This window comes from Lissotriton vulgaris, chromosome 10 (assembly GCF_964263255.1).
Source record: "Lissotriton vulgaris chromosome 10, aLisVul1.2, whole genome shotgun sequence".
In the NCBI taxonomy this organism is placed as follows: Eukaryota; Metazoa; Chordata; class Amphibia; order Caudata; family Salamandridae; genus Lissotriton; species Lissotriton vulgaris.
In genome coordinates this window covers 124,240,203-124,255,282 of record NC_141698.1, presented here as the reverse complement: position 1 = coordinate 124,255,282, position 15,080 = coordinate 124,240,203, and the positions used below count along the sequence as shown (strand labels likewise).

At 46.4% G+C, this 15,080-nt stretch overlaps 1 protein-coding gene across 1 annotated transcript in view; it reads left to right on the top strand.

Annotated features, from left to right (window-relative positions):
* The first annotated feature begins 220 nt into the window (after positions 1 to 220).
* LOC147684817 (cytochrome P450 3A29-like) overlaps positions 221 to 15,080 on the top strand; it is a 141,541-nt gene continuing 126,681 nt past the window's right edge. Inside the window, exon 1 of the mRNA XM_086940692.1 lies at positions 221 to 503. Coding sequence (XP_086796818.1) covers positions 433 to 503 — 71 coding nt within the window. The 5' untranslated portion in view covers positions 221 to 432. The remainder of the gene's footprint in view (positions 504 to 15,080) is intronic.

Here is a 15,080-nt window from a genome sequence, read left to right as displayed (position 1 = left end):
CCTAAAAACATGAATGTAACATGATGTAATGTAACTTGCTCGTGTAAAGCGCTCCCATACCTCCTGGCCGCGTTCGCACCATATAAATGCAAACAGAAAACCACGCGGGGGTGGTGTGAAGCGTAAACTGCGTAGAAATAAATAACGAGGATTTAACGTTACAGTCGGTCTCGTTACCATTAAAAACTAGTTTAAAACGCGCTGTGTAATGAGGGCGTACTCCGTGTATAGATTAGAAAGAATGGAGAGGGGCGGTGGAGCCCAATGTCTGGTCACGTGATCAGAACTAACCAGTAGAGCTCAGTTCCCGGAGCCCCGCACCGTTTGTAAACAGAGTTGAGAGAGTGGGAAAGCATCACCCAAAGAAGTACTTACTGTACGATTGATTACAAGACCTCTAGCACCTGCCGAGCAAGACGCAGACGGGAAGACATGGATTTTCTTCCGAATTTCTCCAAAGAAACATGGACTCTGCTTGCCGTCTTGTTGACTCTACTGTATCTGTAAGTGTTGCACCGCACACCTCTGGATTCGCTGCACTAGAGTGGCGCCTACCTATTAGTCTGTCTGAATTATATCCCCTCTGCTGTGTATCAGCCTTAAGAGCAAGTCGTCTGCAGCTAAACATCGACGAGTGAGTATACAGTAAATAAGAAATGCATTGCCGTCCATTACACACTAGATACTTTGAAAGTTTGTATTTCAGAGCCTCTACGAATGCTCCTGCGAGAGATTTCGTAGTCTGTGACGTCATACCGCTAGCCCCCTGATTTTCAGGAAATAGAATCCTTGCCAAGTCATTTCCGCACTGTGACTGTGCCTTGCAACAAGCACTTACAACGCCATTCCCCCTTTGTGGTTTGAAAACAAAACGTTTTGTGTGCTGAGGCTGCTCGTGGCAACGCAATACAAGGAGTGTTTTTGTTGTCTCAGATGTTAGAGCTGTGTAACTCGAGCCAGGTGCTACCAAGAGTTGTGTAACAAAGGAGCAGCTCAGTGTTTGCATAGAGCTTCGCAACTTGATGTCTCAGGCGTTGGTGATGGGTGAAATCATCATACTGGCATTGCCGTAAAACTATGGGCACTACGAACGGTCGAAGTGCATTAAGAAAGTATGGGAACTGTGATGCTGCATGCAGCGGAGGCGGGGTCAGCGAGTATGGGGGCAGGGTCAAAGGCGTGGCTAAAAAAAATATTCTGCACTTTTTTGGTCTTTCACTGTCAGGTAGGCGCATATAAAATAACGAGCATTTTAAATGAAAAATACATTTTAAAAAAGTTATTACTGAGTAATAAGTTTATTGTTTGATTAATTAAAATCTTAACAATATAGAGCATTGACCAGACATTAAAAAGTAATTTGTTCAAGGAAACAAGTGATTTAAAAACGATTATAGTTATCTTATTATCAGTGGCTATTTAAAATCAATTGCTGTTAGATCAAAGTGCACAGTGCTTTGAGATTAATTGGTCTTTGTGTACCATATGTCCATCACACACTCGTGATGTCAGAAGAATAGAATGCAAGTTTTAAAATCAGCAGTCATTGCATAAACGATTATGTGATTGGAATCTGTTGGAGTTAAACCGGGTGCACCGTGCATTGTGTTGGTCGGCGGACGGCGCTGCACTTAAGTTATTTGGAGGTGGTCCTTCACCGCCTTGAAGTATTTGCCGATTCGAGCCAGTTCCAAAGGGACCATAGTAGTGAAAATCCAGGTTGTAACGTTGTTGCAAGTCCTTAAGCCATAGGTTGTTACTCAGTGGGAAATGCACTATAGTACATTATGAAATCTTTATTAGTTAAGGCACTGAAGGGGTCTGTGTGTAACCAGAGAGCCACAGAATTCAATCTTGGTTGGTGCAGGGGAGAATAGGGACTTGTGTATTTCTAGTGCTGGGTGGTCACAGTGTGCGACAGAAAGCATTGTGAATATGTAAGTTATTATTTTAAACTTGCATTGCACACAATATAAGATAAACTGCTACAAAATGCGCAAAAAAGTTTAAGATAAAATGGTGCTTCCAAAATATAGATTTTAGTAATACCCAGACTATCCGTAATGCCATTTCTACATCACTGTCCCTTCAACACCTCCAGGGGGTAGTAAACACTATATAAATACAATTACAATCAAAAGCATGCACTTCACAGCTCAGTTGTTAAATCTTTGCACTACCATTCAAAAATAATGCATCTTTGTCATCACAAAGCTTTGAGTGATTGAATCAATTCAAGCCAGGACCGGCTCCCAAGCATCCTTTACTTTGCAGATTACCCTTTACATTTGCAGAATTACCTCGTTGGTGACTTTTGCATTTCTTTCAGGCAAGCAGGCACCCTGCAGGAAGGCTTGTTTAGAAGTCTGCCTGCTTCAGTTTCACAGCACAGGCGAATCAATCAATCAGTCAGGGGGTTTATATAGCGTGCTACTCACCCGTAAGGGTCTCAAGGCGCTGTGTGGGTGTGGGGGGGCAGCTGCTCCAGGTCAGTCAAACAGCCAGGTCTTGAGGTCTCTCCTGAAAGTGTGCAGGGTTGGTGATTGTCTCATGTTCACAGGGAGCTTGTTCCAGGTTTTTGCTGCGATGTAGGAGAAAGCTCTTGTTTCTGCGGATGCGCAGGACATCTGCCAGGGCGAGGTAAGTGGAGCGGATGTTCCTCTTGGGTACGTGGAAGGATAATCTTTCGTTGAGGTATTTGGGTCTGATGTTGTTGAGGGATTTGTAGGCGTGTGTGAGGAGTTTGAAGGGGATCATCTTTTTGACGGGGAGCCAGTGGAGGCCTCGTAGGTGTTGGGTCGTGTGCTCGTGGCACGGTCTCATGAGGACGAGTCTGGCTGCGGCGTTCTGTATAGTTTGGAGCTTGTGTAGAAGGGTTTTGTTGATTCCGGCGTAGAGGGCGGTTCTGTAGTTCAGTCTGCTGGTTATGAGTGCATGGGTGACGGTCCTTCTACAGTTGGTGGGGATCCATTTGAAGGTCTTACAGAGGATGCAAAGGCAGTGGAAGCTGGAGGAGGCGACGGCGTTGATCTGGCGGTTCATGGAGAGGGAGGAGTCAAGCTTGATGCCGAGGTTTCGAGCGTGGTCTGTAGGGGTGGATGGGCTCCCGAGGGCGGAGCGCCACCAGGTTTGTCCCTGGTGGAGGTGCGGGGTCCGAGGATGAGGACCTCGGTTTTCTCTGAATTTAGCTTCAGGCACCTGTCCTTCATCCAGGCTGCCACATTCTACATTCCTTTCTGGAAGCAGAGTCTGGTGTCCTCGGGATTCTTTGTGAGCGAGAGGATGAGCTGAGTGTCGTCTGCGTAGGATACGATGCTGAGCCCATGCTGTCTGACGATGGCAGCAAGGGGGGCCATGTAGATGTTGAAGAGCGTGGGGCTGAGTGATGATCATAGGGGTACACAACACAACAAGGCTTCATCGGGGGGTAGTGAGTGCTATATAATAATATTACAACACAATACATGTGTATCTGAATTACACTTCAGCTGAAGCATTCAAACTATTGGAATTAACCGTATCAGGACGGTTGTCTTTTTACAAAAAAGCACAGTACATTTTTTTCATACTTCAAAAAAGTATGGGCAAGTCGTGCCTCTCTGATCCTGCCCACTTTGATCTCTGGGCACTACTCATAGAAGTAGAAGCTGCTTTCTGAAGTTTAGGGTTGTAATTTTGAGTCATCCACTTACACATATAGTTTATTTGGAGACTTATAAAATTTAATATGCAAATTACCTTCCGGCCTTACCCGGCCGCCGGACTGCTTGCTCCTCATCAGGTTCTATGTTGAGCAGTGTGGCTCACTACTTTCCATCCAACATTCACCTGAAAGAGTATTGACTGGACCAGGGTTGGGCCGCATGTCATAGCTCTTACTCAGGGAGATGGCAGGGGCCTGTTCAGGCTGTCTAGCTTCTTCAACGACCGGTGGACTTAGTGGCGGTGAGCTGGAATTTGCAGACAACGTGGTGTTGGGCATCACTTGGTGGGGTGCTTAGCTTGATGTCGTGGACCTTTGCTCTTCTCGGTCTCCACCTTCATGGCCTTCCAAGTTGTCTATTTCACCATCTCTGTTCCTCCTGTCCCTCGACCTGGTTTTCACTCTCTAAAACTATGACACATTCCTAGTCGGCATTTCCGTGCCTTGGCTGGACACTACTAGTGTGTTGTCTGCAGTGGTGACAGTCCACGGCTTACACTTGCAAGGTGTGCAGAACTTCCACCCATAATGCCAATCTGGTACAAGGACGCCGTCCCTTGGCTTTGTGTTTGATGTCTTGGCTCTCCATCCCTGGCTGCCTTTGTCATTAATTCTTCTCCTTCTGCTACCCGGCCTCAGTGCCTTTAGTGGTGCAGTGTGGTGTACTCCTATATTCCTGCAGGAACCTTTGTAGGCTTACCTCTGGACTTGATCCTTCATCTATGGCTATGTGCTTCGTCTTGTTGAGCGCCCGCATAAAGTGTTCCGGGTTGCCGGGTGAGGTGGCTTAGTAGACTAATGCGCCCACTGTAGTGGCCTATGTTCGACCTCATGGTCACAGGTTCAAATCCTGGGGGGTCCACTCAGCCTTTCACCCTTTTGAGGTCGATAAAATGAGTACCATTGAGTTGGGTAACAATAAACAAAGTGTACCCAAATTCAATGCCTTGATACCCTTCGGTGATATGTGCGCTGTGCAAATAATTATGTTACATCCCTGTTTACTTGTGGACAATGAGGGGCGACTCTTTGGTGCTGTATTCCCAGGTATTCAAGGAACTATCGGAATTCACCCCCTTGGAATGAGGGCCCATTGTCTGTCTGTACCTTCTCTGGGAGGCCAAGTGTGGCAAAGATCCTTTCAAGCACAAGTCACACTTTGCTGAATGCCGTAGACTCAATTATTTCCACCACTGGGTATTTGAAGTACCCATCCATTGTGACTAGGTTATGTGTCTGTACAAGAAATTCCCAAAGTTCAAACCGACTTTTGTCCACGATGCTTCACAGGGCTCCTTGGTGGCTAGCAGTGCTGGCACACTGTGTCCATCGATCAGCTGGCATGCTAGCCAGCACTTCACTATGTGGTCGACCATAGTGACGAGCCCGAGAACCATATTTTCGTTTTCAGGTGTGATTTGGTCTTAGCAGCTTCTTGGTGGCTTTCGAGCACCAAGTCCACTACTGTCTGTTGCAGTCTGGTGTTACAATCCGATGGCCCCTCAGTAGCAGTCATCCTCCACTATCCACAGCTGCAACAGTTGCCATCCACTGGTTCATATGACACAAGAATGTCCCCCGTGCTTCTCCCTGGAGAGAGGGTGATGGTATTTTTGTGGACCTCATCATCATTTGGGCATGAGCTATCACTCACCATCAATATGTAATCTTCCATGGCTGGATCATGGTCGTTCAAATCACCTCCCAGTGTAGTGGGTGGCGAAACAGGGAGTCTTCTGGGCTCTTCTTTTATGGTAAATCCATATTATTGCAGCTATACTGTCCATTGCTCAATTTGCAGGGGCAGGTGGGAAGTAGTGCCTTAAAATAAGGTGACTAAGGCTTATGAACGTTGATTGCTTTGAAGTCTCTCCCACAGAGGTAGAGATGAAAGTAGTTGCACCCCAACTTTATATCCAACGCCCCCCTTTCAATCTGGGTGTATCTAGCTTCTGCTGCAGTGAGACCTCTACTAGCATAAGCAAGGGGAGAGGATGTAGCCTTACGGCTTGAGTGGTCGACCTCGAAGCTGGGGAACCTGGTTCGAGTCTCGGCAGGGACGCTCAACATCCTGTGGTTCTGGGCAAATCACTTAATCTCCCCGCACCTAACAAAAATGAATGTGTCCATCTGGAACTAACCTGGTGGTCATGTAAAGCGCTCTGATACATGATATCTTCGGGTCGAGTTTGCGCTATATAAAACTCTGGGGAAAAAAGGGGGGACCCACTGCCCTTGCTCCCTTTCTTATGTGACAACTGCACCGACACTGCCGGGAACGGCATCCACTATCAGCTCAGTGGTTTTGACTCCATCAAGGTGTTGGTTAGTAGCACCTTCTTGTACTTTGCAAATCTCACTTCTTCTTTAGGGCCCCAGACCATCGGATGTTTGACTTTGTCAGGGCTCTTAGCGGCTCTGTGAATTCTGCTGGGTTTGGCACGAAATGTCCACAATAGTATGCCCAGGACTCTTCAAACTTCTGTAGTGTTCACAGTAGGGTCACCCTCCGACCCGTGTCCGGACAAAATTCTGGCCGCCATTGTGGAGGTAATTAATCCGGCAGTTAATGCAGTTTTGAATACTTACCTCTAGGCGGGAGAAATGCCTAAGATATGAAAAAATGCCAAAATCATTCCTCTTTTAAAAAAACCTATGGCTCATCCCTCGGTGGCCAGTAATTATAGGCCGATATCTTTATTACCATATTTCTCTAAAGTTCTGGAGAGCTATGTTAATTCGGTGACCACGGACTATGTCGAGGCCAACCATCTCCTCCACCCAAGCCAATCAGGCTTTAGAGCCAATTTTAGCACAGAGACTGCCCTCCTGGAAGTCGTGGAAACTAATAAAATCATTCTGGATAAGGGGGCAGGGCAGCTCTGGTGTTGCTGGATCGTTCCGCTGCCTTCGATACCGTGCTCCACAGTGGACTTTTACGAAGGCTCCAAGAGGGCGGGATCGGAGGCATGGTGTTGAGATGATGTCATTCCTTCCTGAATAACCGCCAGCAAACCATTTAGTGCCCGCCTTTCTCTGCACCCATGTCCCCTATGAATGTGGGAGTCCCTCAGGGCTCAATTCCTAGCCCCACTTTCTTTAATGTTTATATGGCGCCTTAAGTGCGTCTCGCAGAGAACTATGGGGCTAAGATAGTGTCATATGCTGATGACACACATGGCTTGGCAGTTCGGGCTGGACTGTTCCCACGAGGCACAGAGTCAGGCTCATTTGCATATGGCTATGTCTGAACTGGGGTGGCTGAGTGAGCTAAAGAATGATGATGGATTAAACCCAGATCAGTTGACTGGGGGTGAGTGTTTGCAATGTTCAACACTCCATCCATCACCCCTTTTGGTTTTGCTTTGTTCCCCCTAAGTTGGCAGGGTATGCCCAGACGTGGGTCCCTTGCTCACTTTGCCACTGGATTCAAGCTAGCCTGGCTGATAACGGCTGATTAACCAGAAACCGGTCCTAGGATGCTTGTTTCTGGTCCAGGAAAGACATGGCTTGGCAGTTCGGACTGGACTGTTCCCATGAGGCACTGGGTCAGACTGATTTGCATATGGCCATGTCTGAACTGGGGTGGTGGAGTGAGCTAAAGAATGATGATGGATTAAACCCAGATCAGTTGGCTGGGGGTGAGTGTTTGATTTGCTCAAACGCTCCGTCCATCACCCCCTTTGGTATCGCTTTGTTTGCCCTAAGTTGGCAGGGTAGGCCCAGACGCAGGTCCCTTGCTTACTTTGCCACTGGATTCAAGCTAGCCTGGCTGATGACGGCTGATTAGCCGGGAACCCGGTCCCAGGATGCTTGTTTGCGGTCCAGGGAAGACATGGCTTGGCAGTTTGGGCTGGACTTTTTCCATCAGGCACAGGGTCAGACTGATTTGCTTATGGCCATGTCTGAACTGGGGTGGTGGAGTGAGCTAAAGAATGATGATAGATTAAACCCAGATCAGTTGACTGGGGGTGAGTGTTTTATTTGCTCAAACGCACAGTCCATCATCCCATTTGTTATCGCTTTGTTCGCCCTAAGTTGGCAGGGTATGCCCAGACGTGGGTCCCTTGCTCACTTTGCCACTGTTTTCAAGCTAGCCTGGCTGATGACGGCTGATTAGCCAGAAACCGGTCTCAGGATGCTTGTTTCCGGCCCAGGGATGACATGGCTTGGCAGTTCGGGCTGGACTGTTCTCATGAGTCACAGGGTCAGACTGATTTGCATATGGCCATGTCTGAACTGGGGCGGCTGAGTGAGCCAAAGAATGATGATGGATTAAACCCAGATCAGTTGACTGGGGGTGAGTGCTTGCAATGTTCAACACTCCATCCATCACCCCTTTTGGTTTTGCTTTGTTCCCCCTAAGTTGGCAGGGTATGCCCAGACATGGGTCCCTTGCTCACTTTGCCACTGGATTCAAGCTAGCCTGGCTGATAATGGCTGATTAGCCAGAAACCGGTCCCAGGATACTTGTTTCTGGTCCAGGAAAGACATGGCTTGGCAGTTCGGGCTGGACTGTTCCCATGAGGCACTGGGTCAGACTGATTTGCATATGGCCATGTCTGAACTGGGTTGGTGGAGTGAGCTAAAGAATGATGATGGATTAAACCCAGATCAGTTGGCTGGGGGTGAGTGTTTGATTTGCTCAAATGCTCCGTCCATCTACCCCTTTGGTATCGCTTTGTTCGCCCTAAGTTGGCAGGGTATGCCCAGACGTGGGTCCCTTGCTCACTTTGCCACTGGATTCAAGCTAGCCTGGCTGATGACGGCTGATTAGCCAGAAACCGGTCCCAGGATGCTTGTTTCCGACCAGGGATGACATGGCTTGGCAGTTCGGGCTGGACTGTTCTCATGAGGCACAGGGTCAGACTGATTTCCATATGGCCATGTGTGACTGGGGTGGTGCAGTGAGCTAAAGAATGATGATGGATTAAACCCAGATCAGTTGACTGGGGGTGAGTGTTTGATTTGCTCAAATGCTCCGTCCATCATCCCCTTTGGTACCTCTTGTTTTGAAGCCTTGTAACTATGGATATTTAATTTCTTATGATTACTGCAATAGAAATTATTATGTATAATGGGAACTAGATATGCTACATATGATTGAGACTGTTCCATTGGGATAGCACTTTTTAGGTCTCGCATGTTCTCTTGCGAGAGGATTTGTATACAAAAGGGGCTTGGAACCTGACCATGGCTTACCATTTGTTGACTTAGTTGCCACTCAAATTAGCTGACTCGTAATTTGGCAGCACGTGCCAGCTTGACTTCCTGTTCTTTCGGCTGGAGCTTGTACCAATTGCTTGATTTGATTACCGTCCTTCCCCTTATCACACTTTGATTCAGATACTATTTTTTTGTGCGTGTCGGTCACCCTCGCCCACCTTACCCCAGGGGTGCAGGGACTGTGGGGTATGCGGGGGATTTATAGCCCCATATTTCGGAGGTGGAGGGCACAGGAGACAAGGGTGGAGCGTACGGGGTAGACAAAAAACCCTGCAGTTTAAAGAGAGACAGTAATACAGCAGCCCATGTTTAAAGTTCATTCGTTTTTCAATGTATTAAGAGCATGGGGACCGAAAAACGAATTAAGTTTAAACAGGCTTCTGACTTAAAGTCTGCACGTCTCTTTTCCTGAATGCAAGCACGCAACGCACATTGCACTAAAAGTGCCTCAGATCCCCCACCCCACTGACCTCCTGTGCTGTAGCCGGGACTGCTGCAGCTTCCAGGAGACCGGGGTTTCTTATTGCACGTGTGTGCAGGACTTTAGTACTTCACAGGCCAAAAGTAAAGGAGGCTGTGTTTTTTGTCAGTTGCTTCTTGTGCCCCCTCCAGTCTCGTGTTCTCTTCAGCCCACCTGCAAGGTGTCAAAGGCTTGGTGAAGACAGATAAACAAGGATGAATGGCCCCATTAGCCTATCTCTCCCCATTGACAAATACACTGCAGTAGTACCATGTCACACTCCTCACTACAAAAGTGAGGTTATGCAAGTTTCCTTTAAAATATAAATTAGCAAGATAGTTACATTGTATTATTATAATGGCATTTCTGTAGTGCTTCCCTAACCCTTGTGAGCCCCAAGGAGCTGTAACATAAACATTTATGACAGAATATAGATGTTAATGACTTATTAAAATTTCATTGGGCCTTGAAACCATTCATAACAGAAGACACTATTTAAACAGAATCTTTAATGAATAAAGTTATATTCTGTCATCGAGTTCTATAAATGAATTTGTTTAATGGTCTAGCCCTCCATATCCATCCGCTCGTATTCCAGGTAATTGTTGCATTTATCAGAGTGTATTGTGGGTGCTGTAGGCACTGTTGTGTCGCATTTCTCTTCTGTAGAAGCTGTTTTCAGGGTGATTGGATAAATTTATGGCCTTTTAACAGCATGAAACACTGTATTTGCTCCTCTGAAGGGTGATGATGTTCATCTCCTCTCTAACAAACATAGGCCACAAGGCACTCACACACTTCTATCCATCCGTACATTAGAATTAGTCGAGAGCGACCTATCTCTTCTTTTCACCTCAAATTCATGCATAAGAGCAGTAAAACAACATATATGCAAACCTTGGGTGTTAAAAACAGTATTAATGAGCTGAAACCTTTGCTCATACAGTGTTAGGATCTGTAAAATTGTCAATATAATGAAGTAATGCAATCACAAAAAGTGTCGCGTTATGCAGCATAATTTGCTTTTTACTGCTACATAATTTAGTCAATATTTAGTCACATAATTTGGTTGTCCCTGATCTGTGGGACATCTATTAATCCAAGAGTAAAGCTCAGTTGGTTAATATAGAGGTGGGCAGACCAACAAATTAACAGGGCGAGCCAAGTCGGCCAAGCCAAAGGTCTGGCTCAGCTTGAAGGGCCACATGTATCATCATTACAAGTAGAGATCACCTAATTGCGATTTTCTCCAAATCGCAATTAGGTAATCGCTAATCCTAATTTATGAAACTGTTTTCAGTGTCATTAGCGAATCTTAATGGGTCGCAGATAGACCTAGTTCATGCATATTAATGCGGTAGGTCGCAATTTGCAAGCCATTAGGAATCTATGCCATCACAGGGATGGTGGCCTGCTGAGGTCAGCAGACTACCATGTCTGAGATTGCTTTTAAATAAGCAATCTATTTCATTGTAAAGCAGCCTTCAAGGAAAACGGGATGCTTTACAAAAAGTAAAATGAAAAGTTAACTTTTCATTTTTTAAGACCAGGCAGTGGTTCGTGGCACCACTGCCTGCTCGTAAAAATGCTTTTACAATTATTCACAAAAGGGGAAGGGGTCCCTTGTGTTTTGTGAATGGGTCCCCACCTACTTGAAGTACGTGGTAATAGGCAAATGTTATGCAACTGCATTCACGGTCACAAAACATTCATGCATACCATTAGGATTCGCTATTTGGAAGAGACGCCCTAGACACGCCCCTTCCAAATACCAAATGCAAACCCATTTTGGGATTCGGTAACAGGTTACCGAATTGCAAATTAGGGTTTGCTGCATCTCAAAAGCATTTTTGGGATTTACAAACGGGCCGATTCTGCGAATTGGCCCGTTTGTGAAGGCAATAATGCTTGATGAATGTGCCCCTTAGAGCTTGTGCATGAGATGAGCCCTGAAAATGATTAGAAGACAAAAGAGCTACGTGTTCCTGGGTGGCAAGTTGGCCACCTGGTGAGTACTCAGAGTGGTGGGGAGGTTGGGAATACCTCCTTTCGGAACTAGGATCCTCAAACACCCAGCAAGCTAGGTGTCTTGCTTCATCATATGGGTCTGCTCCTCGTCGAGCCGGCGCTGCAATGCTCGACGGGCACCCATAAAGGGGCTCTTTATCTGAGATCTTTTGTTCCTTGCCGGATAGGTGCTGTGGGTGTGAGGGGCCTGGTAAGATGTAGATGTGGTGTGTGGGTTAAAACAGGTAAGGGAATCCTCTATAATTATTCTTATTCTGGAGAGGTCACAACCTGATTCAAAAGTAAAAAGAAGAAGGAGGGCGACTATTTTGTTTTAATCTGACAAAAATGACGCTCTACCCCTTAGTGGTCAACATGTTTCTCGCCTATAAAACGTCTCTAATAGATCAGTTGCCGATTCCTCAGGATCTAGTGACTAAATGAAATCTATCTACAGTGTGTGGTGTGGTTCTACATACCACTTCTTCTCTCTGTAGGAAATTGCCCCGGAGAAAAGCAGCCAACCTCTTAAGGATTTAAATGCTGCTTCATCAGACCGCAGCGGAGTATATGGACACTCAACGTAGTGTCGCTGCTCCCGCTCTGAGCGGCGGAGCGGGTAGGTGAGCCTTACCTGTTTTAACTCACACACCACATCTACATCTTACAGTATCCATAATTTAGTAGCCACCTACTACACCAGAACTCTAGAAGAGGCTTAACAATCTGCATATCAAAGAATGAAAGCGCTTAGAAATAATGCTATTAAAAAAACTTGACCAGACCTCAAGTTGACAATTCACTAGCAGACAGCACCACTCCACTAAATGTGGCCCTGTGTGTACGTTTCAGTCAAAGAACTGTAAGATTTCTAAACTCAGCTTCTCCTTTTCTAATAAAACTATGATATAATAAGCACTGCATTAAAATATTTACAGACTCCACCATAATTCCAGTGTTGTGGGCAATGTGGAACCGGAAGAAATTATTGTGTGCTTCTGGTCAATCATATTTTCAATTAATAACTCTGCTGCCATTTGTTTAGCATTGCTCAGGAGGGGGAGAGGGTGTGAGGATACTACCACAGACAGTTGAAGTGAATTGCTTGCTCTCTTGTGACTGGAAGGTGGAGATCAAGGCACTGTATGTATTCAACACTGCACAAACTATGAAACAGAATAAAAAAAACGTTAAACTTTTGCTGTCTACTCTGCGAGAAGAATTCGTGCAGATGGATGTCAGGAGTGTAGAGTGTTCACAAACGGAATAGCTAATGATGCAGATAAACAGGACATGAAATATGCCTTCGGTATGAGATGCTCGCAAAATGAGATGCACAGTGTGTGTGTACTGGAGATAAACCTGATGTGAAAGAAACAGATACATAAAGCCTGGTATATCAGATGCCTTCAGAAACAAGCATTTGCAATGCAATGGTCTCGGCATCATTAAAGGTAGAGCAATTGGCATTGCTCATGTCATATTTTTTTTTTCTTTAAATCATAAATAAATGGCATTGTCATTTACATTGCCAATACACACCACTCTGCACCTGCACTCACTGCTCTGCACACTCACTACTCTGCACACTCACTACTCTGCACACTCACTACTCTGCACACTCACTACTCTGCACTCTGCACTCACTACTCTGCACTCTGCACTCACTACTCTGCACTATGCACTCACTACTCTGCACTCACTACTCTGCACTCACTACTCTGCACTCACTACTCTGCACTCACTACTCTGCACTATGCACTCACTACTCTGCACTATGCACTCACTACTCTGCACTATGCACTCACTACTCTGCACTATGCACTCACTACTCTGCACTATGCACTCACTACTCTGCACTCACTACTCTGCACTATGCACTCACTACTCTGCACTCTGCACTCACTACTCTGCACTCTGCACTCACTACTCTGCACTCTGCACTCACTACTCTGCACTCTGCACTCACTACTCTGCACTCACTACTCTGCACTCACTACTCTGCACTCACTACTCTGCACTCACTACTCTGCACTCACTACTCACTACTCTGCACTCACTACTCTGCACTCACTACTCACTACTCTGCACTCACTACTCACTACTCTGCACTCACTACTCTGCACTCACTACTCTGCACTCACTACTCTGCACTCACTACTCTGCACTCACTACTCTGCACTCTGCACTCACTACTCACACTCACTACTCTGCACTCACTACTCACACTCACTACTCACACTCACTACTCTGCACTCTGCACTCACTACTCACACTCACTACTCTGCACTCTGCACTCACTACTCTGCACTCACTACTCTGCACTCACTACTCTGCACTCTGCACTCACTACTCTGCACTCACTACTCTGCACTCACTACTCTGCACTCTGCACTCACTACTCTGCACTCACTACTCTGCACTCACTACTCTGCACTCACTACTCTGCACTCACTACTCTGCACTCTGCACTCACTACTCTGCACTCTGCACTCACTACTCTGCACTCACTACTCTGCACTCACTACTCTGCACTCACTACTCTGCACTCACTACTCTGCACTCTGCACTCACTACTCTGCACTCTGCACTCACTACTCTGCACTCTGCACTCTGCACTCACTACTCTGCACTCACTACTCTGCACTCACTACTCTGCACTCACTACTCTGCACTCTGCACTCACTACTCTGCACTCACTACTCTGCACTCACTACTCTGCACTCACTACTCACTACTCTGCACTCACTACTCTGCACTCACTACTCTGCACTCACTACTCTGCACTCACTACTCTGCACTCACTACTCACTACTCTGCACTCACTACTCACTACTCTGCACTCACTACTCACTACTCTGCACTCACTACTCTGCACTCACTACTCTGCACTCACTACTCACTACTCTGCACTCACTACTCACTACTCTGCACTCACTACTCACTACTCTGCACTCACTACTCTGCACTCACTACTCTGCACTCACTACTCTGCACTCACTACTCTGCACTCACTACTCTGCACTCACTACTCTGCACTCTGCACTCACTACTCTGCACTCACTACTCTGCACTCTGCACTCACTACTCTGCACTCACTACTCTGCACTCACTACTCACACTCACTATTCACACTCACTACTCTGCACTCACTACAGCTTCCTTCCACAGCTAGAACTAGTGCATAATGTCAAAACAGAGAAAACAAGGAAACACACTGAAGCTGTCTGTACCACGCCAAGTTCACATTTCGAGCAGCATGTGTTAAATCACGCTTTAGACTACTTCTCTACTCAAAAGTAGTACATTTCCTTCAAAAAGATAAAAATATGACATGCAAACAGTAATGCCGAAACAAACTGTTCAGCATGGGTTTTGATTTACATGAAAACATTAATTTCACTTAAAATAATAATAGTTTTTAGCTAAATTAAATTTACATTTGGATTTAGGGCATATTCACATATTTTTAGTAAATTTAAATGTCAGTGGCAGATGGACACGCTTTCATTTAGCAGCCAAATATACAATAACTTACTGCCCCCGGAATTCCGCCGCGGCCGCACCGGAAGTCAGGCAAGGTCGCCTGTGACGGGGGCGGAGCCGCGTCCGGACCGGAAGAGGAGGCAGGCGGAGGAAATGCGTGGAGCGGCCCGGGGCTCCTGCGAGCGTGGAGAGCCCCCG